The sequence below is a fragment of the Manis javanica genome, chromosome 10 (genome assembly GCF_040802235.1).
Source record: "Manis javanica isolate MJ-LG chromosome 10, MJ_LKY, whole genome shotgun sequence".
NCBI classification, from domain to species: domain Eukaryota; kingdom Metazoa; phylum Chordata; class Mammalia; order Pholidota; family Manidae; genus Manis; species Manis javanica.
In genome coordinates, this window is record NC_133165.1 from 113273242 (window position 1) to 113298968 (window position 25727).

At 49.4% G+C, this 25727-nt stretch overlaps 2 protein-coding genes and 1 non-coding gene across 6 annotated transcripts in view; 1 reads left to right on the plus strand and 2 right to left on the minus strand.

The window, feature by feature from the left end:
* Nucleotides 1-330, minus strand: part of RRP7A (ribosomal RNA processing 7 homolog A) — a 7428-nt gene extending 7098 nt beyond the window's left edge. For both annotated transcript variants that reach the window (XM_017644157.3, XM_017644156.3), the window contains exon 1: nucleotides 195-330. In XM_017644157.3, coding sequence (XP_017499646.3) covers nucleotides 195-267 — 73 coding nt within the window. In that variant the 5' untranslated portion in view covers nucleotides 268-330. The remainder of the gene's footprint in view (nucleotides 1-194) is intronic.
* Nucleotides 331-1686: 1356 nt separating this feature from the next.
* POLDIP3 (DNA polymerase delta interacting protein 3) lies at nucleotides 1687-23718 on the minus strand. Of its 3 annotated transcripts, none has more exons than XM_073213970.1 (9): nucleotides 23517-23718; nucleotides 13488-13878; nucleotides 12694-12768; nucleotides 11694-11786; nucleotides 9973-10152; nucleotides 9320-9397; nucleotides 7116-7245; nucleotides 4877-4943; nucleotides 1687-3876 (listed from the first exon to the last, which is right to left on the minus strand). In XM_073213970.1, the coding sequence occupies exons 1-9, from the start codon at nucleotides 23573-23575 to the stop codon at nucleotides 3702-3704; spliced, it is 1248 nt and encodes a 415-aa protein (XP_073070071.1). In that variant the 5' UTR covers nucleotides 23576-23718; the 3' UTR covers nucleotides 1687-3701. The 3 variants fall into 3 exon arrangements, with proteins under 3 accessions (XP_073070071.1, XP_073070070.1, XP_073070072.1); XM_073213969.1 differs by having other exon boundaries at nucleotides 12694-12771; XM_073213971.1 differs by lacking the exon at nucleotides 9973-10152 and having other exon boundaries at nucleotides 12694-12771.
* A 244-nt stretch (nucleotides 23719-23962) lies between these two features.
* Nucleotides 23963-24112, plus strand: LOC118970379 (U12 minor spliceosomal RNA). The gene has a single exon (XR_005058298.1). It is a non-coding gene; the product is annotated as a U12 minor spliceosomal RNA (small nuclear RNA).
* Nucleotides 24113-25727: the final 1615 nt, after the last annotated feature.

Below are 25727 nucleotides of genomic sequence, written 5' to 3' on the forward strand. Positions count from 1 at the left end.
GGACAGAGGCTGCTTCACCGAAGGGCCGCACTCGCGCCCCGGGAGAACGTAGCCGGGCACGAGCGGGGCGCCGCGTGGGTCTCAGGGGCCCCGGGCTCCCGTCCAACCGCGCGGCCGCTCCTGGGGGCCGCTAGGTACCGCCGCCCCCCGCGAAACCTGGCCGTGCCCCGGCCCGCCGTCCTGCCGGCCCCCACCTGAGTAGCCGGGCGGGCTCGGAAACCCCGCTTCACAGTCCCGCGCCGCACGCTTCTTCCTGCGCGCCACCATCTTGCCGACCGGAAGCCGCGAGGGCCGCTGGGAGCTGAAGAGCCGTCCAGGCAGCGGGAGCGTTTCCAGGACGACGGCGCCGCGCGGGCCCCCACCCTCCCGCGGCCGGGCCTCTCTTGCTGGAAGTGAAGTCAGCGCGCGAACGTGGCACTGAATGACGCCGTGTGCGAACTCAACTTTCCATTCACTGTCATCCAGTCCACAAATAGCAGTGAACGCTCCATGCACTGTCCTCAGCGCTGGAGGTGAAATAAAACCCAACGCTCTTGTTCATATTCAATGAACACAAGAAAATGCAAAACATAAAGCCTGTGTGTCAGAGAAAAATGGAGGATGGGGAGCGTGGCAAGGGAGGAGGATGTCCCAATTTTAAACATAGCGAAGGCCTCTTTAAGTGACATTTGCACAATACTTGAAGGAAAATGGAGCCAGGCATCCAGATGTCTGGGAGTATTCTAAGAGAGAAGCAAAGGTCCTAAGGCTGGAACCTACTTGGTGAGGAAGAAAAATCCCAAGGACACCCGTATGACTGGAGCAGTGAGCCAGGGAGAAATCAGTAAGGGGAGCAGGCATCTTGGCCCACCCTGTGGGATTAGGCACATCCCCAAAAGCACTGTTAGTCTATGATGGGGGCTACTGTGGACTTTGAGCAGAAGGGTGATGAGTGCACAGTCACCTTGGCTGCTATATTGCAAAGGAGGGGGGATACCAGGGCAGCAGCAAGGAGAGGTGGCGAGAGGCCGTCAGATTCTAACAGGCTACAACACAGATGAACCTCAAGGACATTATGCTAAGTGAAATAAGCCAGTCACAAAAAGATAAATACCGTATGATTCCACTTATGTGAGTGATCAAACTCACACAGAGAGCAAGTATAATGGCAGTTACCAGGGGCTCGAGGAGGGAAGAACCTGGTTGTTTAGTTTCAATTCTACAAGTTTATGAGGTTGGATGGTGGTGACAGCACATTACGTAATACCACTGAACTGTATTTTAAACGGTGAAGATGGTAAATTTAGGTTTATTTTACTACACACAAAATCCCAAGTATCAACAATTTTTTTCGAATGCATACTTGACATAAAAGATACATTTCACCCATGAGTTTAACTTATTCAAAGAAGGCAAAGGCCAGGCTCCTGGGCCCCATGAACAGACCTATGTTGGGGTTGACTGTGTTTAACACCCACTGAGGTGCTTTAGGCCCTGGAGGTACGGAGTCACTAAGCCAGGTGCTTCCAGATGTTAAGGCTCATGTTCTCCCAGCTGTGGAGGCTGAGATTCCACAAGTTAGTTCTAAGAGGAACCTCCCCAAGGTCATAGCAGTTCAGTAGTGAAGCAAAGGCAAATTCCTGTTGTCCGTGCCAAGACCCCCAAGGTCACTTAGCAGGATCTTTTTAATAAATAACAGCTTAAAGGTAGGAATAACAAACGTTTATTCAGAAATGGGTGTAACACAAAGCCGCCTTCATCCCTTCATGCCTCCTCCTCTCCTTTTGAACAAGACACAAATGGGGAATGTAGGGAAGTGGTAGGTAGAGGGAACAAGGAATGGCCCACCACCTTCTCCTCCCTTTTCCACGATAACATCCTGTAGAGCGGGGGAGGCATACAGGCTCTACCCTGCCATGCACCATACGGCTGTCCAGATAGTCAGGGGGCTGCAGCTGGGCTCAGTGAAACTCTGTGATAGGCAGAGCAGCCTGGTGTGGGACAAGGGGAATGGGAAGGGAGGGTAAAGCCATGCAGTCAGGCTGTTTTACCATCCCTACTTGAAGCAAAGTCCAAGCAGTGATCTGACTGTCCACAGTACCTGAGAAAACCAGGTCCTACTGTCTATGGGTGCTCTCTGGGGCCAAGAAGGGTAAAGTATAGGAGGAATGCCTTCCAGCTGCTGAGAAGAATTACGTTTGCACCTGTTCAAAGGAGCAGAAGGGAACAAAAGCAGCATTCTTCAAAGAACTGGAGAGTGGAGCACCATCAGGCACATTCCTTAGACATCCCAGGACTGGGCTGTCTTAAACCCTGGGTCCTTCCTGATTGACAGACGTAACTCTGTGGAAACATGTTTCCAGGCTTGTCCTCACTGGGCTGGCCCCACACAGGTCGTGAAAGGCTGTGTCTCAGGTCCTCCTTACTTTCTGGGTTTGTGCCTTTCACAGCACCTACTACTGACTGTAGAGCTCCCAGACTCTTGCTGCCCAAATTGCTCCGGCTCTGCCAGCCTGGATTTCCTTTATAGCCCCCCCAAAACCAGTAGGAGACCGAGAATGATGCTGGAGCAACACTGTCCTGGTATTCAGGGGTGCCCCTGGGTTCTACAGTTTGGCCCCAACTGCCTGGAACCATACTGAGGGAACTTAGCAGCTTACCCAGAAGGGCTGCTCTGCTCTCTTAACTCCCTCCTTGCACTGCCCCGGCAGGAAAATACCACTCTGGTCATGGACACTCAAAATAGTGGGGCCAGTACCCCCTGGTGGCAGCTGGATGTATGTCTCAGCATCTCTGACTACTGTCCTGCAGACATGAGGCCAGAAATGAAGACCGAGGAGCAAGCCTGTCTCCCGTTCAAATATGCCCCCCGACCTACTGTATCACAGGACGGAAGGCAGACACTTTGAAAAACCCAAGTAGAGAGCTGGCATTTGCACCCAAACCAGGGTGTGGCGAGTGCTGTGCTGAGAACTGGGAGGGCTAACAACACAAGACTCTCGCAGCAGTGACACCCAGGCGGCCATGAGATCTGGGGTGGAGCCCTTGGTATAGCCCAAGGGAAAGGGTAATGTGAATGGCATGGACTGGCAGGCGCGCCCTCTTCCTGGCAGGGCAGCAGCCTCACCCACCCTTCCCGCAGGGCCCTTTCCAGATCAGACAAGAGGACAAGGGGCCTGTGACTGGATCCCCATCCAGGCCATTTCCACTGACCAGGCAGTTAAATAGCAAAGCTCTTGAGCTAATGCAGCCCCCATTTGGATGGCAGGGGCTTCCATTTCCTGCTTTGTGTGAGAAGTTTTCAAAAAAGGAAGGGAAGCAACCACTCCCCACCTGGAGAAAGCAGCGTCCTTCAAATAGCCCCTGCCTTGCATTCTGCAGTGCCGCGAGAAAGCCGCCCAGAGAATTCAGGGAACCACCCCAGACAAGAGATCACTCTGGGGCTAAGGTTAGGGGGACACTCTGAGCAACACAAGCCTACCTTGGTGATGAGGCGGAGGGAGAAGAAACAAACATACTACAGGAACTGTTAACGTACGGAAGAGCAGAGAGCAGAACACAATACGGGGGTGGTGGAGCACCCAGGGAGGGAGCTCCCCACCCCTGGCGAGCCTTCCCACGCTCAGGGGCCTCCAGTCCAACGGCCCATTGGTCACAAGCTTTGCTTTGGGAAATCAAGCCACCCTCCTCCACCCCTGCTTCTGGCTGCCTCACTCCCCCACTCAAAGTTTGATTTTGAATTCTGTGGGCTGTGTGGTCACAGAGGCCCCTGAGGACTTGAAGAGCGCCTTTAGGATGGTGTCGGGGTCCACTTCAGCAGGAGGGCCGGATGAGGCGGGATTCGCCCTGCGCGGCAGCTCACTCTCCTTCCTCACTGAGGGGCTGTCACTCAGCCGTCTGTGGAGAGCAGAGCAGAGTCAAAATCCTTGTCAGTCTTCTCTTAGATGGGAAGGTCCCATCACTGACTGAGCATCTGTTGTAAGCCAGACAGCAAATACAACACTTCCTGTACCCCTTTATCTCATTTCCCCATGATAGCAAACCTATCACGTTTTTATGTGCTGATGAGAAAACGGAGATGCAGCCAGTTGTGATCTGGGGTTTTAAATTTAGGGAACACTGCATGTCCCTCAGGGTGGTCACACACACATCGGCGTATCTTACGTTCTGAGATTTCTTGAAGTAAAGAAATCAACTCTGTTCAGCCTGATGGTTCCCAAATTTATTAGGTCATAAAACCCACATGTTGGAGAATACAACTTATTCCTGGAATATAGCTGAAGATATTTGTTCAAATCCACAATTCAATATCCAGGGTTCAAATCCTGGTCTTTCAAAATTTCAAAGTTATTTCAGGCCTGCTCCAACCACGCTGGCAAGTCTAATATCCTCCCTGGGTCTCTGTCTCCTTGTCTATAAAAGTGTCTTGCCAGTCTACATTTTATGCAAGTGGGCTCTAAAAACCCCTCAGTCCTGGGCTAGGCACGCATGCCCAGGTGAGGGTAAGAAAATGAAGAGTAGCGCCTGGCACTGTCCCCGTCAGAGTCGATGACAAGGAGGTGGGCATTTTCAGTTCACCTGAACAATATACATAGTCGTAAAAAGAGTGAAACTGGCCTGTTCTCCACTTCCTTCTCAGGCGTTTCTAAACTACAAAGCTGGAATGTGGTCTTAACGCTAGCCCTGTGGGGTCAGCCCCCTACAGAAAGGCCGCGACAAGCCACTGCGTACAAATTCAAGCACCCTGACTGACCGCCTGATCCGAGCAGAGGTAATGGAATGGAGGAGAAAGCTGGGACACAGGCACTGCACCCCTTAGAATGAAGAGACGATTGCGCAGAGCAAGCAAACAGAAAAGCTCCCCCCGGCCCCCAGCACCGCTGCCCTTGGCACTTACAGCAGGATGGGCTGGTCTGAGGTGATAACGTTCCCATTCATGTGAAGGTTGCACTTCATTGGCTGCCCTGAAAAACCAAAAAAGAAAAGGCTCTGCCATGAGACCTCAGCTCTTCACACAAAAGGACAAGGGCTACTGCCACTGACAGCTCTGGTTCCAAACCCGAGGACGGAGCTGCCAGGTTTCCGCAGAGCTCAGAGATGAAGAAAATCCCAGGGTGTGAGGTCCATTCAAGGATAAGAAGCAAAACGCAAAGAGGCAACAGACCTTGAATCAGGTAAGAGATGAGAGGTGAAATAAGGGAGAAAGTGGCCTCTGTGAGTGATCCAAGCTTGTTTGTGAAGCAAATGGAAAGGGAAAATGTTTATGCTATTATGTGTATGAAATTAAGTGAAAATTCAGAAGCATATGTACAGACTTTCCCTAGTCTACAAAGGATTACCTGCTGTATGCATTGTACTCCCACTTTATATAATATGCAGTAATACAGCGATATAGACGAAAAAGGGGGGGAGAACACTGGAGCTTAGTTACTACTAATCTGAAATAGATTCTGATAAGCTATGATGCATACTGTAAAACTCTTGAGCAACCATTAAGAAAGTGACTAAAAATACAGTGAAAAAATCATTAAAAGGAACTAAAATGTTATACTAAAAAATATTCATGTAATGCAAAAGAAGGTCACATCAAATATGAATGGATTGAATAATCTAATTAAAAGGCAGAGATGATCAGTCTGGATTCTTTAAAAGACCCAACTATATACTATCTATAGGAGACACAGTTCAGATTCAAAGACACAAAAAGGCTGAAAGTAAAAGGATGGAGAAAGGTGAATCACCCAAACAGCAAGCCTAAGCAAGCTGGAATAGCTATACTCATGTAAGATAAAACAGACTTTAAAACTTTAGATATTAACTAGAGAGAAAGAGAGTACTAGAGAGAAGGGGGGACATTTTGTAATGATAAAAGGATCAACCTATCAGGAAGAAAGCAATTATGAACTTACATGCAACTAACAGAGCCTCAAATACACAAAGCGAAACCAACAGACCTAAAAGGAGAAGTAAACAATGATAGTTGAAGACCTCAATACTTCACTTTCAGTAATGGATAAACAACCAGGCAGAAGATCGACAAGGAAATAGATGACCTGAACATTATAAACCAACTAGACCTAAGAGACATCTACCTGACAGCAGCAAAATGCATATTCTCCTTAAAAAAAAAAAAAAAAAAATGCATATTCTCCTTAAAGACTCATGGGATGGCAAGAAATTTGATAAATTCACAAATATATGGAAATTAAACAAAAAATAAGTAGCCAATAGGGCAAAGAGGAAATCACAAGGGAAATCAGAAAATCCTTTGAGATGAATGAAAATAGATTCAACATACCAGAACTTTGGGGATGCAGCTAAGCAGTGGTTGGAAGGAAATACATAACTGTAAATGCACAGATTTAAAGAGGAGTAAAAAGACAACCTACAGAATGGACAAAATACTGGCAAATCAGGTATCTGGTAACAGTCATAATAAGAATGTATAAAGAATTCTCTTAAACTCAATTAAACAGTGGACAGTCTGAATAGTCACTTCTCCAAGACACACAAAAGGCTCATAACAAGCACATGAAAAGAACTCCAGCATGAGGCATCAGGAAAACGCCAATCAAAACCCCACTGACTGTTCAGTTAGTCTCCGTATCACCGCTGGCAGCAGAGGGCTATGACCCACAAGTGTGAAAGAACACATCGGTGCACAGAAAGGGCATGGTAGACACACTTTCTCTCCATAGGCTATCCTGAGATGGATAATGGGAATCTGAATTCAGTAACATCAGCAGTTCACTCACTAGGAGCAGAGCGCACCTAGGTGCCAATATTTAGACAAGGCTTCAGGCCTCTGAGGGATCTTTGTGGCAAGCGGACCAACGTCTGTAGGGTAGGCTATGGCTCTTGGCTTCCATGGCAAGACGTGCTGAGAGAGCCATCCATGCAGAAATGGTGTTTCTCTGCTGCTAGACTTAAGCGCTAGGGCTGGGTGAGAACCCAAGGCCCTGTCAGCAGGCACCTTAGCACTACCAGGACACTGCACAACCCTGCCTGCTCTTGGTGCACTGAAGGCTCCAGAAGGATGGGTGTCCCACCCACCACAGAGGGAGGCTTGCTCCAAAGGCCCACTGCCTGATCGTGAGCACTGGGAATGAGAGGTGGCTGCTTTCTCCCTGACTTACCATCCAGACACCGGTTGTTATACTTTTTATATGCAGTGATGGCATCATCCTTCTTCACAAAGACCACCTCTGCTACCCCAGGATGGATCAGCCGAGCCCGCTTGAGGGCTCCGCACACACAGAAAAGCTCCTGCAGAGACAAGAGTGGTTAGGATAAGTGAGAATGCAGGCCACTGCTGTCCTGCCTGCCTGCCATTTACACCCCAGAGGGTTCGGGGCTGAGCTCCAGCTGAATACTCACTGCACCCAAGATCTCGAGGAGGCCCCATTTCTGGTGGCGTCCTGGAACAGCCACAGGCCTCTCAACATGGGACCGGATGAGGGGACAAGCTGTGCTGGCAGTGAGAAATGGGTCAATGGGTCTGGGCTTACAAGCCTTGGAGTCCCTGTGACCTTCTGCAAATCACCCCCAAAGTCCTCCCTCCATGGTGCCTACTTCCTCAACATGGGCAAGTTACAGAATATGGCATTTCTCACAGAGAGCTATGTCATGAGAATGAATGTGTAGGCTCATCAAAGACAGTGGCTAATTATGTCACCTGGGAATCTGTTAGAAATACATATTCTGGCATTCTACACAGGGTGACCAACCATAACGGTCTGGCCAGATTAAAGGGTTTTCCAGGCTGTGGGACTTTCAGTGCTAAGAGGATACCTCAGCAAAACTGGGACAGCTGGTCACCCTAAAGTCAGACAGACCTGGGTTTGATCCCTGGGGTTCTGCTTTCCTTCAGCTGGGTGACCTCAAAGAGGTTTCTTAACTTCTCAGAGAGTGAGTTTTCTCTTCTGAAAAGAAGGGCTGGTCTAGCCTACCTCCCAGGGTGGCTGAAAGCTCAAGTGAAATCATTTTTTAGGCAGTGTCTGTACATGTGTCACCACACCACTAACTCCCATTCCTCATTTTATAGACCACAGACCGAGGCCAGAAAGGTAACACAAGGTGCATGGAGATGGACCACAGAGGCCCACTAGCGCCCAAGACATTTCTTCACCTGCAACTGCCTTCACAAGGCTGTTATGAGGACAGAAAGAAGACTTATGAAAAGGTCGCTGAAATGATTTGTTTTTGATGATAAAAAGGGAAATATTAAATAACAAAACCAAGGTATGGAACTGAATACTAAGTATGACCCCAATTTTGTCACTGCTATTCTTTTAACATTACCCGTCTGGGTGGACAAGGGTGAGGGTGACTACTGGCAATTTACTGAGTGGTGATAATTACAGGTGATGAGTTTTGTCAAAGATCCTTCCTCTAAAGAGCCTGCCACATAGTTAGTGCTCAGTAAATGGTAGTCATGATTAATTACTTTGATGATTAGGAAAAAACTGTTTAATTCTTTATGAATTTGCCAAGTGTTACACAAATGTGGCTACAATTCTCTCATGTGCACTGCTCACTGGCGTGCCTGCTCAGTTCTCAGAGCACAGGCAGTGTTCATGCGTTTCACAGTTCAAACCACCTGCAAACGAGGGGCCAGCATGGGCTGATCAAACTCTGGGTTTAGCTGGAGAGAGAGGCTGGAACCCAGCTGTGTTCATTTTGTCATCAGACAGCTCAGAGTTAAGAGGGTAACTTACGTGGTGAAACTATTAGCTTTTTTCAGCCTTGAGGCTGAGCCCCTAGCCCTGGTTTAGAAGCTGTGAGGAAAACGGTTAACATCGCCAGCCTGACTGCTGTCCTTCGAAAGGCATGCATCCAGGGCTGGTCCCTGGCTGGTGTCTGGGAACTTGGGATTTGGGAAGGGAAACCACACACCACACTAAACAATGTGGTTTATGCTGAACACCTGCTCTCCTTCAGGAGCCTGGAATTTTGGTTTGCTCTAGGCAGAGGGTGCCTACATGACCAGTTCCTGATAAAACTCCTGGACGCTGAGTCTTTAATGAGCTTTAACCAGGTCCCTGGTTTCACACATGTGATCACAGCTCAATGCTGAAGGAATCAGCTCAAAACACATCCTGTGTGGCTCCACTAGGAGAGGACTCTGGGAGCTTGGACCTGGACTGCCCTGGCCTCCACCCTAGGAGTCTTTTCCTCCTGCTAATGTTGCTTTGTGTTCTGTAGTAAATCCAGCGCTGACAGGACTCTCTGCATAGCCCTGTGAGTCCCTTAGAGAATAAGAGAACCTGGGAGTGGTCTTGGGGACCTTCAACACAAAGGTGGTTGGAGATTTCAAATACTAGGAGGCCACAGTACTCACAACAATGTCCTCCTCTGTGACTCGAGGGTGCAGATTATTCACGGTCATCTTGGTGCCTTCCAAAGGGCTCAGAACAGGCTGCCATGGACAAGAGCATTTACCAGAGTCAGAGAATAGCTGGGTGCTCAAACAGAAGATGTCATTCCAGGCAAGCAACAAGGCAGGCCCAGAGGAAACCCCCAAGGGGAGCCCGGCACAACCATCCCTCTAACTTCAGCACCCACCATGCCCCCCCACCCCCGCCCCCGTATGCTAAGGGATGGAACCTCTCATCACTTCCCAAATACGCCAGGCCCTTTCAAGCCTCTAGGCCTCTGCCCGGAATGCCACTCATGTTTCCAGACCCCCCAGCTCAGACAGCACTTGCTCCTCAAAGGCTGTCTCCATCTGCCTAGTGAAATTAGATGCTCTTTCTTCAGTTCCAGCATCTCTCTTTCGCAAAGACCTCTGCTCTGTAACCAGACACGGGGCTCTGTCTGAAGCTCTATTTTCCCCATTCCCCTGCAAGCATTTTGAGAACAGGGGCCACTGAGTCTTGGTTTGCTGATTTGTAAAATGGGGGTGGCACATCACACGGGTACTGTGAGAACCCAAAGGACACATCCAGGACACAGGCTGACTGAGCTGGCGTGGCTACTTCTCCTTGCCCTCACCTCAGCAGGTGGCAGCTCTTTAGGGGGCTCCTCCTTGTTCACTAGTGTCCGCGACATGCTGGTCAAGGCTTTTGTTCGAACAGAGGAGGGGACGACAGGCGCTGTGTATGCATCATTCTGAACCACCTTGGTGAGAGGGAGGGCCTTGGACATGGAAAGTTTAGAACTGCTCAGGCCGGCCTAAACAAAGAGGCAGACAGAATCTGAGAAGCTAGAGACCTGGACACCTGAGAGCGCCCTAAGGGGTTGACAACCCCCATATTCGAGGCCTCCCAGCTTCCCAAGTCCATCAGAGGTCTGGAGCCAAGAAGACTATTGGGTGCCACTGACATGGGGAAGGAGAAATAAACTCAGTCTGCACACACGCTCACAGAAGCCTTTCCGGTGTTGGAAACCCTTGGCAACTAGTGTTCCACACAGCCCTGACCAGAAGCCACAGGCTTACTCATACCATTTAGACTTTATAAAAACCCTGTAATTTGGGGCTAATCACAAAGGCTAAAAGCATAGGGTCAAGTTCATTCTCAGACATGCTCTATCACAATAGGTAATCATCAGCTCCAGGCTGACTGGGCACTGAAGCCCACTCTTGAGAAAGCCCAGCCTCCCAGCTTTTTGGTCCCTGTTCCGGCCACACAGAGGCATCACACACAGCGCAGGTCTCATCAGCTCCCAGTCTGTCAGGGACACGCTGGCAGTCAGCACAGGCAGAGCAGCACGAAGTTCCCTCCCTCCCTGCTATTAATGCATCTGAGGAAAAAGATGCCCGAGGCAGAAGCGGCAGGTGGTGTTCCAATTTAGGACAGTGTCTGCCAGGCACTGACTGGAGAGAAAGGAGGAATGCAGCCAGAAAGGCCGGGTATAAGACAGGCTAGACAGATCAGCTTGGCCAAATCTAGATGAAATGTCCTCCCTATAATAGATTTCATATTTTACCAAGTATGGAAAGCCAAGACAGTACCGTGGTTAAACATGTGGCCTGGGAGTTAGCTGAGAGCCCCTTCTGGTAGCAGACCTGAGCAATCTAATTACTGAAAGGCTCAGACTCTTTATAACAAACTGGCATCATTTAGCTTCACACATAACTTTAAGAGCTTCAATAGTAACCAAGAAACTGGTCCACAAATTCAGTGCAGTGACCAAAATTGGGTCTTTGAGCCTCTGAAGGTCAAAAAAGGTGGGCATCCACTGGCTGCCCCATACATCATTTCACCATAACCACTGAGCTAAGCAGGGCCGACCCCCCTGATGTTCCCACTCTTGCTTGCTTTCTCTGCATGGTATCGGACCTGCATCCCAGTCTATCATGTTTTCCCTGCATGCACCTGGTGGAGCCAGCAGGCAAGGTTCAGTTTATTCTATCACATCAACCAAAGGAATCTAGATTCAAGAATGGCGCCAGAGCTGCTACCCATAAAGGAAAGGGGAACGTGAAGAACGTCTTCTTCCGGTAAGATCTCACATTTCTCCTGAAGTATGTCAAACGCAGCAATTGGGAACTGCAGCTCTGTATTTCACTAGCTGTGGGACCTTAAACAAGTCACTGGACACAGTGATATCAGCATTTATAAAACCAGGGGTTGGGTTAGTTCCAATTTTGAAAATCTTAGGACCCAAATGAAGAAATACTTCTGAATGGAAAGGCCCTATTCTGCACCACCCCTCCCATCCCTCTTATCAGGCACACCCAGTGAGTACAGGAAGAACATAAAATACCATACCACGTGGTGGAGAAAGCCGCCTGAGGCTGTAAATTTCATCTGTTTATTAGGAATGGGAGCTATATCATCGTCTTCATCTAGGTCATATAAATTCTGAAAATAAAGAAATACAAGCTAATATGGCATGTAAGCTCTCAAGAGACATCTGGGGCAAGGACAACAGAGAGATGACTCCTGAAGCGAGCAAGACCAAGAGGGAAGTGGGAAGGAGGGATGAGAATGGCTTGGGAGAACCCACCGGAGGCTGGGGCTCAAATCCTGATAGGCTGGCTCCCTGCCCACTAAGGCCCAGAGAAGTGCTGCAACTTCCTACAAGTGGGCAGTACCTACAGAGTCCCTAAAATGTTCGGTTACACCTTTGGCTTAGAAAGTCTCTCCCAGGCAATCTGGCCTACAAAACTAAACCCAAACCCTGGGAAGAGCTTTATCCACAGAGGTTCACAGAAGGAAAATGACAAGAAAACGGTTTAAATAAACTGGAATGCCAACTCAATGGATTATACAGTTATCAAAAATATTTACAGTAAATATAAGACTCAGAAAAATGCTTGTTAGAAAGTGAAAACAGACAAAATTGGATAACAACAACTACAACTATACATTAAATAATACTGACACTTAAAAACAAAACAAAAGAGCAGGAAGAAGCCAGGGCTGAATTTCAGCAGTGGTTGGCTTTGGAGAGCAGGAGCTTTCTTTTTTTTCCTTATTCTTTCTCTTCTTGGCAAATTTTCTGTATTAAGCACACACTATTTTACTAATTAAAAAATAGAGACTTTCAAGGGCCTCTCAGCCCCTTATGTATCCCCTCCCCAGTTAAGAAATTTCTTCTTAAAACTCATTAATCACAAAAAGCCAAATGTAATTCCTCCTCCAGTTCCTCAGACTGGGATCCCCGGGCCAAGCCTTAACAATCCACCCAGTAGGCCCCATCAAAACACACATGTCTGTACATGTACACACCTGTACATACACAGACACACACACACACTCCCTCTACCTGTTTGGCTTGGTGGTTATTGATGACATTGATCTTCATTCCTGCAGGATGAGAATGCAGTGGGGCCGTGGTCTTCTGCTGTGGAACCAGAAACACCCAGTGGTCACAATTCACCCCACAGGGTCCACATGCATTCTCTATGAGTAGGGGGTCAGCAACCCTGAAGTATGCGGGGGTGCACTCAGTTTTGGTTTGTGGTAAAAAGCCCTACAGAATGCCCCATTCCCAAAGCAGGAGTGTGACAGCAAGACACTGTCCTGGAAGACCATGTGACAGTGCTTGTGCAGGGCTCAATGAGTGTGGCTCAGTAAATGTGCGCTGTCGCTGTTCCTATTACCACAGTTGTTGTTTTTGTTCCCTTTGGGTGGTGGCTGTCCAGGTGGCCAGGTCTAACTGGACTCCTTCCCTGGTCCTCCCATTGACTGGCTGCATTAACTTTGGGCACAGTAATTCACATCTCTCAGACCAAGATTCTTCTTTTATAGAACTGGAATACTAATCCCAGGGTTGCAGTAAGGAACATTAAGTGCCTACAACACAGCATGTGCTCAACAAATGTTCGGTCCTTTCCGCTCTCTGCCCTCACCACTATCACATTTGGGAAAGTCATTTAATTTCCCTGGATCCCCCCTTTCGTCTACATAAAACTACATAATACCTTGCCTTCCTCATATGGTTACCATCCAAACCCTTGGGGGAACTGTCTCTTTGCCCAAACACTACTGGCCCCTGCTCCCTGCCTGAATCTACAGTTAATGGTTTTCCAGGGGTTTAAGACAAGAGCCACAGGCTACCTGTATGGTTTTAGTGAGCTTCAGAGCAGGAGTCACTGTCCCGATGGCTGGGCTCATGACGGCTGCAGGTGAATTCCGCTTCAAGCTGATCTTTTCCCGGGCGTCAGTCACCTGGCGGGGCTTCTGGGGCGCTGCGCTCTGCTGCTTGCGGGAGTTCAGCATCTCTCTGGCATCCTGCACTTTTCCTTTGATCCGGAACCGGGCATCTTTCTGCAAAAGCTTTTCTCGAGCATCCTTGACTCCCAACTTGAGCCGGGCATCTGAGAGGCCAATCTTCTGCCGGGCATCAAACCTCTGCTGGAAGGTGGCCGTGCGAGCAGGCTGGCTGAGAAGGCTCTGCTGGATCCCGACACGAGATCGGATACCTCCAACTCCAGGTCTGGCATTGAGCCTGCAAAAAAAATTACAGTATTAAGTGTATCTGGCTATCAACAGAAGCCTAAGCAAGTAGAGCCATGGTTAATACTGGGAACCAAGGAGGTCCTAGAAAAACCAGAGGAAACAATTAAACCTACAGATTTCTCGCCTAGTTTTATGGCTTTTAACTGTGCATTGTAAACAAAATTAGGAAGGCAGACCTGGCGGTTTTTTATCGCTAGGTAAGACTGTTTTGCTCCCTAGACCAGGTGTTTTGAGACACCACTGGGACAATAAACTCCAAATCTTGCCACTCAAAATAAACAGATCCCCCAAATATTGTAATCCCACACAATGGAAGAGCAACATCAATACCCAAAGCTCTTCAACAACCATGCTCTCAATCAGCCGTCTCAGTGGCCGGTGGAGCAGCATTAGTGTCCACAGTGCAGTAGCAGAAACAGGCCTGGAGGGGTTAAGTGATTTACAAAGGCGCCCAGCTGGCCTCTAGCAGCCTCAGCTGCCAGGCAGACACCCCCTGCTATGCTGGGATCCTGGGTCTTGGCTTGGAGCAGGAGGATGAAAACAATGGAGATATAAGCACAGGGTAGGTAAGAAAAATAGCTACTCTGAACTGTTTCTACTTACAATACATCTGACACCAAATGTGTGAGTTTATTCCTCACATCGACCAATCCTTCAACTCTTTAGACACCAACTGGATGTCTTACACTTCAGTTCTGTAACCAACTACCTAGAGCAGACCCCACAGGTTAAGGGCTCAGTCCCACAAGGCTGCCCTTAACTTCAGACACCAACCCCAAATCCTGGGCTTCCCATATTTCTCATCAACCAGCTATAAATGGAGGAGGAACCCATGAATCCTTCAAGTTTGATAATTTGCTAGAATGGCTCACAGAACTCAGGAAAACAGTTTACTCCCTTCTATTACCAGTTTATTATAAAGGATACAACTCAGAAATTGCCAAATAGAAGAGATGTATAAAGCAAAAGATCGGAAGGGATGCGGTGGTTCCACGCTGCCTCCAGGTGCACCACCCTCACGGCATGTGGATGTGTCCACTGGCCCAGGAGCTCTCCGAACTCCATTATATGGAGGGCTCACTGGGAAAGCAGGACTGATTAAATCACTGGCCACTGACAATCAGCTCCATCTCCAGCCCCTCTCCCCTCCCTGGGGGCTGGGGGTTGGGAGTGGAGTTCAGGCTGCCAGTTTCAAGAGCTGGCTAATCATGCCTAGTCTTGCTGGTGACCAGCCTCCATCCTGAAGCCATCCAGGGGTCCACTGAGAGTCTTTCATTAGAACAAAAGATGCTCCTATTGCCCTTATCACTCAGGAAATGCCCCTTACAATGCTGGATGTCCTTCCTGGGGTCTGCATGCTTCTGCCTCACACTACCAGCCACCCTACCACGAGGCCTCTCCACTTTGGCCACCAACATTAGACCTGCAGCAGGCGCCCTGCCTGGGGACTCTGACAGCAACACCTTCTCTTTGGGAAACCCTTTCTGCTTCTCCGAGGACAGTCTTCCTTTGTGCCTATTATTACATCTGCTTGTTTTCTTTCCCTACCTTGGACTGGGAGAGGAGAGGAGAATGGGCCCATTCCTGTTTCAGGGCCCAGGGCTTTACAGGTGGTGTTGAACCCTGGCTGAGCATTAGAAAGTCCTGTAGAGCTTCCTAAAAATACAGCCATTCAGACCCCGCCCCAGAGCTACTAAATCTGAAATCCGGATGAATGCTCAGGCACCTGCATCTTCACTCCAAAGGTAATCCTGGAAAACAGCAGTGTTTAGAATCTCCAATCTGGTTTAGGAGGAGACACTGCAAAATAAACGAGCCCTTTCCCACCTCACTGTCCCGGCCTCCCAGGAGGCCTCCTTCACAGGGGTGAAATTACCGGCTGCTCCAGCAGCCTCATTCCTCAACCAGCTGGAGGGAAACTGCCCACCAGCTCTGGTGTGGACAACAGGAGTGCGCCCGGAGATGAGTCTGCCTGGTACCAATAAAAGAACACCTGGACCTCATCTTGTTATCTCCTTACAATAATGGAAAGACACCTGCCTCCAGTATGCTCCATTTTTCTTTGAAAAATGGCAAGTTACTTTTGGATTTAAATACTTTACAGTGCATTTATATAAGAACTGAGTGGAAGAGAAAAGTGGAAAAGGTCGCTTGTGGAATTGGTCAGTTTAGGTTCGGTGGATGAGAGGGCTGCTTGTCTGTCCCCACCTCTTCCCCTGTAAAGAGTGGGAGACAGAAATGGTAAAAAAGGCCAAAAGCAAAGGGCTATTTAGGGAACCAGTGAGCACCATCTGGGAGAGGGAACAGCTGTGTGTGGCAGACAGCATCTATCCTCCCCTGGATGGGGCTACCTTAGGTTTTGTGGCCTGCAAAGCCTTAGGCACTAGTGGGGCTATGCTCTGTGGTGACCACAGAAACCCACAGCCACACTGAAGGGCCCACAGTATTCACAGAGGGTACAACACAAATTTTTTAACAAAGCCCCACCCCTGGAACCCACTGGCAGGTGAGGCACCCCCCAAGCCTTATTTTTAAATGCTTTCAACTGCCTACATTGCTGCTGATGCCTATCAAAGAAAAATAACAGCCTATCCATTTATACGAGGAGCTACGAATGAAGGCCTACTCAAAATGGGGAAAAGGATTTTGATCAACAAACCGAGATGAAACTGGAGTCAGTGTGGAAAGCACCAGATAAAATTGCTCACTCATCACGCACTGGGCCCCTCTACATCAGAGATCTTGGTCTGGGCAATCCAGTCACCAAAAGGAGCATGGTGAGTGAAGAACAGGGTTCCAGGGGCTCCAAACTGGGGGGTAGGGAGAGGAATACAGACACTGAAATAGTTATCACACTGCTGCTCTAGGAGAGGAAGGTTCAAAGTCTGTGGGGACACCACAAGAAACGAGACATCTGTAGGGCTGTGGGAAGGCAGTGGTGGCCCAGGCACCTGGGGAAGAGTGGAGTGTGTCAAAGGGCTTTCTAGGTATACCAGACAGGGACAACTCCCACCACAGCACACAGCTTGTGGGGGGATGGAGGGAAGGGGGCAAGGGAGCATGTAGCCCCCCTCCCTGCCCCCGCTTCAAGAGCACGCATTCACTTCTCCCACATCACCTCCACAGCTGGAGGCTTTCCTCAGAGCACTGGAACCCTGGGCAAAGCTCCCAGGAAGGCAATCACACTGCATCACAATGATCTGTTTACAAGCCTGAATTTCCTGCAGGTCTAAGAGCTTCTCAGGGGTACACCTGGCACCTTCTCATCTGTGTCAACCCTGCACCAGGGAAGTGACAAAAACAGAGCTTTCTGTCCTGAGGCCCTGCTAAGTGTCAGGGACCTATATGGCTCCTGTCATACACTTCCTCTCAGGCTCACAATCTCTGAGGCTAGCTGCTGTCACTTCCATCTTACAGGAACCAAATCATACAGCTAGTGGTATGGCTGGCCCTGGACTTCTGGTCTAACTGACTCTAGAGAGTCCAGGATCTTCCCATTATAACAGGCTCCAAACTTCTTTTCTGCCTACTCCAAGCCCCATGGGAAGTAAGATGGGAGAAGCAACGGCTGCCCCAGGACTTTGGAAAAGATTGCCTTTGCCTGGGCAGCCCTCCACTCAGCCCTCACCAACTAGCCCTGTGCCCTGCGAGGCTCCTGGCCACCAACTGGTCTCCCAGCTGAGAGAGGGGCACTGTGGGGAAGTTGGGGTTCCTATGGTCAGGATCCTCACTGAGCTTAAACCACTTGATGATATAACTGGGCTGCTGCTAGGCTACTGTTTCCACATCCATAGGCAATAAAATATCATTGCACTACATAGAAAGCTTGGCCCAGTGCTCTGGAAGGGGGCAGAGACACTAGTGCTGGACCTACCGCCGGGAGAACAAGCCGGGTACTAAACCCGTTCACCCCAAGAATGTTCTACTGTCATTTGTTTGGTCACACTGAATCCATAGCGAACTTGCCTGGGGCTGAAACCCACTGGCAAGACAGGCACCCACAGAGTCAGGGCACAGGGACACCCTGACCCTAAGAGTGAGACCTACAAGGATCCTGCCAAGGAGGGTGAAATCCCAACCCTCTGCAGGAGCATCAGAGAAGTCTTCCTGGAAGAGAGAGTGGCTGGTCCCGGACAGAGAAGACATTACAACTGGAACCAGGCGGCACAAACAACCAAGGAAGATTCCACGGATGGTCACGCCCAGTACACAGTGGGGGCAGACACACCCTAATCCAAACCTGAGCCCATCCAGAAAATTCCCTATCACCTGTCTGCTCCAAATCCCACCTTCTTCCATCACCAGGGCACCCCTTGTTACCAGAAGTTTCAGATATTTATAACTAAAGGAGGTGGACAATCTTATCATTGTGCTACTCCATGACTTTATAATACCATAAAATTGGGCGACTCTAGACTCCACAGCATCAATTACGTGCCATGTAACTTTCAAAAAGTTATCCAATTTCACCAATCATTCAATAAAACATTACTGCCAAGAAAAAAACAGAAAAGATAACCAACTGAAAGCAATTATTTCAAATAACTAAAGGAAAAAGATTCCCCAAAACAAATTTCATAGCCCCTAAAGAGAGAATGGAGAAAGAGGCAGAGTCAAGTGCTCTGATTCCAATTCTGCCTGAACAAAACCCTATAGGCGGGGCTGGGAACAGTAGCCTCAGCAACCTCCATTTATTCATATTCCTCAACAAGTTCCCTTTACTGGTAATCTGTAGTGGTTGTATGAAGTATTCTATTGAGAATTACAGGAGCCTATATGGTTGATAAGCAACATCTGCCATACTACGTAAGGGGCAATTAGGTACCAGGGTTTATAGAAGATTTAATTTAAAACGGTGATCTAACATCTTTGAGCACTTACTACAGGTCCATAAACTTTGACACGTCCGTCTCCTCTAACCCTCACCACTCTGAGAATTAGGTTACTATTCACAATTTATAGATGAAGAAACTATACATGTAAGAAGGATTCAAGGAAAGTAACTGTCCCAAACAACAAAGCTAAAATGGTGAAGGCTGGATTTGAACTTCACTCTATCTAGTTAAAGCACAAATAAATTAAGTATGGGTCAAAAATAAAGACCAAGACGTGAAGAGTTAAGGAAGGCTGAATACTGTCCCCAGGCTAAGAAACTCCTAGGACTGAGTCAGGCCAGGGACCAGCTCACTGTCCAGAGGGCGAGCACACACCGAGGCCGCTGCAGCATGCACACTGAGGGCCCACACACCGTAACGCCTGCCTGCCGGCCGGCGAGAAACACCACCTCGGTGCCTTGTACTGCTATTGTCATCTACTTGAACAGCGCAAAAGGTACATCTTGGCTGGGGGAGGTTGTGGGCGTAAGTGGGTAAAACTGTAATATTTCCAGAGTACTTCGCCTGGCTTTAGTACATCTGCATATCAATAGGCGTTCAGAGGTGGAAAGAAGTACAGCTTTAGTGCATTTGCATCATTCCTCAGGGGTGGAGAGAAGTTCATCTCCATATCAATGGGTAATTACCTGGGCAGGGGAGCTTATCTGTCCCTGAAAGGTGAGGGGGAGGGCTGGTTTTGCTACTGCTGGAGCAGGAGAGAGAGATGGGCTGGACTGCAGTTTTGTAAGAAATAAACAGGTTTTAAACTTTATTTCTCCCTTTCACTGATTTCAGTTTTTAGAGGTATTTTGCCCCGGGATTTCCTCTCCCCGGACTTACAACGTAGAAGCAGGAGTAAGCTACTGTTCCTCAATTCTGAGCATTCAGTTCCCTGGGTCTTTCAACTCCTTTCACGAGCAGCTCTAGAGGGGGCTTCAGTGCTCAGGCTTTTTATAATCGCTGCTCCTCTGCCCACATGAAAAGACAGCTATTCACCCCAGCAGGCAGCAGTACTGGTTATAAGGCAGGCATTAGTCATCAGGAATTTTTCAAACAAACACTCCTGCTAGGGGCCAGTCTCCAAACAGTCACTTACGCAGCCCTCCTGCTTCCAGAACTGCCTAGCTTGCTCAGAGCCTGGCCAGACTTGCCTGCAGCCTCACCTCCCACTGCAGACTCTCTTGATAATCCTGAAACACATTCTGCACTTTTGGCCTCAGTAAATGTTTGGGACGGGGAGAGGGGGGATAAACCTTTAAGTTAAGCCTCACTACTGCCCTACCCCGTCACACCCAGAGAGTGCTACTCGGCACTGCTTCCAGACTCTCCACAGGTCCTGGGGTCCTGAGAAGCACTACGGATGAGAAGGCCAATCCCTCACTGGAGCCGGGACAGTCGCCCCCAGGCCCTAGCTGCAGCCTGGCACACACGTGATGACCAGAGAGGGTCTGTCTGGGGCTAGGAATGCCTCACCCTCTCGGCTCTGTCTGAGGAGGGCAGAAAAGCAACTGGCTCTGGACATATGTCCAAGTCAAAGGATTCAGGTCGATGAGGGGGAACCTGGATTATTATAAAGTGAATTTTAATCCATTGGGGTCTCTGGGTTATAATATGTCTGTGTTGAGGTCACCTTATAGAGAGAAAACTGCTTAGCTGTAACAATTACTGAGGGTCAATACTGAACTAGATGTTTCAGAGACACACAGAAAAACAAGACATTACTCTTACTCTTGAAGAGAAATTTGTGCAGATATTTCATTTTAAATCATAATTCTTCCCCTCCAACTTGAGTAATAACTAATTTTCCTCCTCTTTGTTTTAGGTCTACATTTTCTTTATCTTACTTCAACAAGGAAAAAGCAGTGAGTACCAGAGCAGAGCCCTGGCCTGAATGGAAAAGTTCACTAACCTCCTCCATGGCTCCAGGGGCTCCGCCCACAGGGCATCTGGCCCAAAGCTGCTCTACTTCAACACAATCAGGACCCAGCTCTCCCCCTACGGCGGTCGGCCACCTTCAGCTGAATACAGGGAGGCACTGGATGACAGATGTCCGCTGAGAGTTAAGCTAACCATGCCAGAGGGGTGCCTTGACAACTCCGCCAGCAATACTCTCACATCTAAAGGAAGAAATGGACAGGGGCAGGCCCACACTGCAGCTGGTGCCCAAGGCTGTCCTGGGGAAACTCACCCATGGGTTGTGAACAAAAGACGTCACTAGAGATGTGCTGTGTGTGGGGACAGACGGCGCCTCACCATGGCCTGGATGAAGTATCACTCAAAACCATCCCCTCCCTTTCTCTACCTCCACATTAATCAAGGAACGTTTTGATTAATTGGGGACCCAGGTAATGATAAGGAAAATGACTCCTTTCCTGACTTACGAGCTAAGATGAACACAAAAAAGAACGACTGCTCTAAAGAACAAGCACATTCCATGACCTGACCGGAAAGGTTACACTTCCACAGGCTCCGTCTTCTGCTGTTTCCTGAGATAGTCATAGGTTCCTCCTAAGTTATTATGCAGTTTTTTCCTGGAACATCCATGCAACATTAAACCAAAGTTCCCAGTAAGGAGATTTCATCTAGAAAGCATGTAAAATAGAATATATTTACTGTGGGAAATTACACTGGTTCACTGAAATTTGTTCAGGACTTTCAGTTCTTGACAGGGACCCCACCCCCCAACCCCAAGATCTAGTTTCTCTGTTAGCTGCGCAGGCAAAATAAAAATGTAATTTCTATCAGGTTTAACCCAAATGCAGCACGCAGTCCCTCTTCTACACTATGCCTGCACTGGCTCCCAATCTGGTCTTCACGTAATAAATAGCAAGGCAACATTCTCCACTGAAAACTGGATGTTACTTCTTTCCCTAAAAGCCTTCAATAATGACTATGATGGCAGCTATTAAGCACTTGGTACCCATCACTTCTGAAGTACTTCGGATACAGTAATTCACTTAGTACTAAACCTAGTGAAGCCATGTAACTCTAGGGCCCCAGAGCTTACATATTATACCTACTTCAGGGACGGGTTTGGGCTCTGACTCTTTTCAAAGGAAAGGTCCATGATGAACTGCTTTCTTTTGCTACAAAGTACTGCTTTCTTGTACTACCCAGTACAAACTTTAAAATGCACATTCTTATATTCTTGTATTTAATCCTCTTAATGACCTACCAGGAACCATTATTACAAATGAGGAAGCTGCCCAGCTCCTAAGCCATCTGGCCAGGGAGGCACAGAACCCAGCAGTGGGGCCTGCCAGGGAAGCAGGTCTGCCTAGGGGCAGTCTCTGCTCCTCCCACGGATCCACACGTCCCCCTTCCTCGCATCCCCACCCACTGCCCCACACAGTACTCTGCACACATCAAAACCAGAAAAGCAGACCCAACAGATGGTACGGACCGTCTGCAGTCAGAACTGAGGGGCTTGACGGTAGGGAGAGCAAGATCCTGCGAAGCAAACCTTTGAAAGCAGCAGAACGGGTTTAGAAGTGGCTAGAGGACCCAGCAGCACCAACGCACACCAGTTACTAGAGAGACCTACTCACGCATAATGGCGGAAGAAATGCATACTTAACGTGTGCCTGTTAGGAACCAGAAGCCCAGAAGTGCTGGCGGGTGACTTACAATGTGGCAGCAGTTGTAGTGGATATGCGTGCAGGGGGTTGCATGGGGGATACATGTCACCTAGCAAGATGTAAAGTACCTTATTCTCTGGCCACAGGCAGACCGAGATGTTAATAAACATCTGCTGCGTGACAGGCTGAGAAAACATCTTTGCAGCCTGATTGTTTACAAAAACACTGAGCTAACAACGTGTGCTGGAAGACTATTGGCCAAGTTCCCACTTATTCATACGGGTGAACAAGGGCTCAGAAAAGCTGGAAATGACCAATTTTAAGGGTCGTAAATAAGTTTGAAGAATATAATTGCAAATCACCTCCTCACCCAGATCCAGAACTTCTCGGTAGTCTTCTCGGTACTGAGCTACAACCAAGGTCTACCCTCCAGCCGGTCCCACCTGTTTTCCCGCCCTGCCCGAGGCCAAGTCTGCCAGCTGTCAGGGTGCGCTCAGCCCCGGCTCAGCCCTCCGTGGCCTCGGGCAGGTCACTCTATCCCTCCCTGCCTCAAGCTCCCCACCTGTAAAATGGGCTAAACACAGCTGGCCGGTAAGACTGCGCAGAGAAAATGAAACGGTACGCACACGAAATCGCTTGGCGAACTTAAAACGCCGCACGAAGCGAGGCCAGTGTCACCACCGGCGGCCCTGAGAAGGAACCGGGAGCGGGGTTTGGAAATTACAGGTCTGGGTCTCAGCTTCGGCAGTAACAGATCGGCAGAGTCGAGCAAGTCACTTCCCCGCTAAACTTCAGTCCTGACTCAGGCCGCACGGAGAAAGGGGCGGCGGGCCCAAGGGCCAGGCTACCGGGGGAGGAGCCGCGCCGAGGAGACCTCCGGCCCTGGGCGGCAGCGCCGCTCCCCGGGCCGCTCCCGCCGGCCCGGCGCCCCGGGCCCGCCGCCGGCAGCGGCCCTGCCAGCCTCCGCAGCCCGCCGGAGCGACGGCGCCTCCAGCCACTGGGAGGCCGGGCGGCCGGGCCCGCGGCGGCGGCGGCGGCCGGGCCAATGAGGAGCGCTGCTGAGGCAGGGGGCGGGAGCAGACGGCCCTCCGCGTCCCTCCGGGGCCGCTCCCTCCTCCGCCCCGACCCCGCTAGGCCGTGAGCCCTAAACCCCGAGAAGAGAAAAGGCCGCTCACCGCCCCTTCGTCGCAGCCCCGCGCTTCCGGATGAGCTCGTCCAGGGAGATGTCCGCCATCTTGCACCGCCGAGACAGCCGTTAGTACGGTAGGCTCCTTCAGCCCTCGAGCCCGCCCCTTCGGCCGTTACGGAGCTACAGGGCACTTCCGGCGTTCGGCCGACGAACTCTCGCGACAGCTCAAACCAGGCAAGGACAGGAAGGGGCGGGAAGCTTCCCGTGAGCCTTCGCGAAGAGGGCTGCATATCTGCATACAGAAGGTGTGTTCCCTACCGTACCTTCTTCCTCCGGGCGAACAAATAAAATGAAAAGAGACATAAAAATTAACTGAAGAGTAGGGCAAACTTTAAGGGCACGGGACTTTCAGCTGAAAGGTCAACTTTTTAGTCACCGGAGGGGAAAAGAGAATGGAACTCATTACCTAAGAAGAAACAATACTTACTTTTCATGCCTTAAACTTATGAGTAAGGAAAATAACGATTCGGGGTGACGCCCGAATCCTCACTACTAATGTGAGACGAATTTTTGAGCGGGTAAAGGTTGTCCCTAAGGTGACCCGCCTACTTTGCGGGATGCCTGGGTGTCACGATCTGCCCGTCTTTCTGTTCTACAAGAGCAGAGTGAGTTTAGAATACCTGCGATGAAAATTGTATTTAATAGTTGGGCTGGGATATCCCCGAGCCGTGTTCTTGTACTATTGTGTTTGTAGATGACTAATGATTGTCGATCATCTGTGCAGGTGTCTGTAGATTTCAGGCGGGGGTCTCGGGCCGCTTCTCTGAAACTTCCCCCTGAAACTACGGTGTGGGGCTTGTCACCTATTTGTGATTGAGAAGTGATAATAGGTGGGGGGCAGAGTTGGCGGATTGCCTGGGTCACGTCCCACGGGCCGCTTTAGTTGCATAACCTTCGGGAGCAAATCCCTTCACTTCATACCTGTCGTGGTTTGTAAAAGGGGACACATAACAGGCCGTTGCGAGGGTTGAGGTCCAAGCCTTTCAAGTGTTCCACACCTGGAGTTGCCTTTTCATTGGTGCAACCCCAACCTTCAGCACTAAAGTTTCCATACATTTTTGCCAAATCAATGAAAAAATACATGGAAAATCTTTATAGCGCTGAACATGGACTACGTGCTCTTACTATTATTTATTTTTTTCTAAGTCCAACAATGCGAGTGGAGTCATGTACTCTTAACATCACAGTGCAATTAAAAATCTGGCATCAAAAGCTCCGTGGAGAAAACGTACAATATCTGGAAGAGCCAGAGTTTGGGACTGGGCACTGAAAGAGGGGAGCGCAGCCGTGATTGGGTGCTGGCTGACTCTTCTTTTTCTCAGCTGAGACGGGACCACTAACCCCTCCCTCCCAGAACAATGGGGAGGAACGCGAGACCAGGCCGGAGGAGGGGAAGGAGGGCCGGGTTCAACCTTAGCCCCAGGCCACCTGGACCAGTGGAGGGCAGGTGCCAGAGGAATCAGGAGGGAGCCAGGAGTTGTTGCACCTTAAGTGCGATGTAAAGAAGCCATTAAATCACACTTTAAACCAATACAATAGGGCCAATAAGATCAACTACTTCTGGGGTCACAGCAAGGATGGGGGTTTTGTGGGCTTGTGTTTGGTTTTCAGGGGATCCAGGGCGCCAGTCAGAAGGAGGTGGGGTCTGGAATCAGGAGGCCCTGAGGGCTTGGGGAACCTCCCAACACCTAGAGATTTCCGGAGCAGAGAGGCCCATTAGGATTCTCTGAGCCAGGGCTTCACTCCATTTCTTGCATCAACAGATAGGACTTTCTCCCAGTGTAAAAAACAAAGTTGCCGGCAATGCGGTGTGCAGTAGTCAGAGGAATTGGGTCCCCCTTTATTTGGAAATTGACCAAGAATTGTGCCCTGGCTGGGAAAACCACACCCATCAGCAGAGACCAGAAGTATGGCTGCATTCGGGGCTGTGACAGTCCGCGGACCCCACATCTGGGCAAACCTCTACCACCCCTTCTGGGGAACATAGGTCAGCATTTACATGCTGAAATGTGCATCATTTTATAAATCCTTTCCTTTCGTGCCTTTATAATTGGAGCTTTGCACTGACTTCAAATTCTGTGTGTGGGTTGGTCATCATCCCTATGAATTGACTTCAGGAGAGTAAATGGGCTTTTACAAGGGTGTCAGTTCTGAGAGCATGGAGAATCACTGACCTAGTTTACTAACCCATCTTACA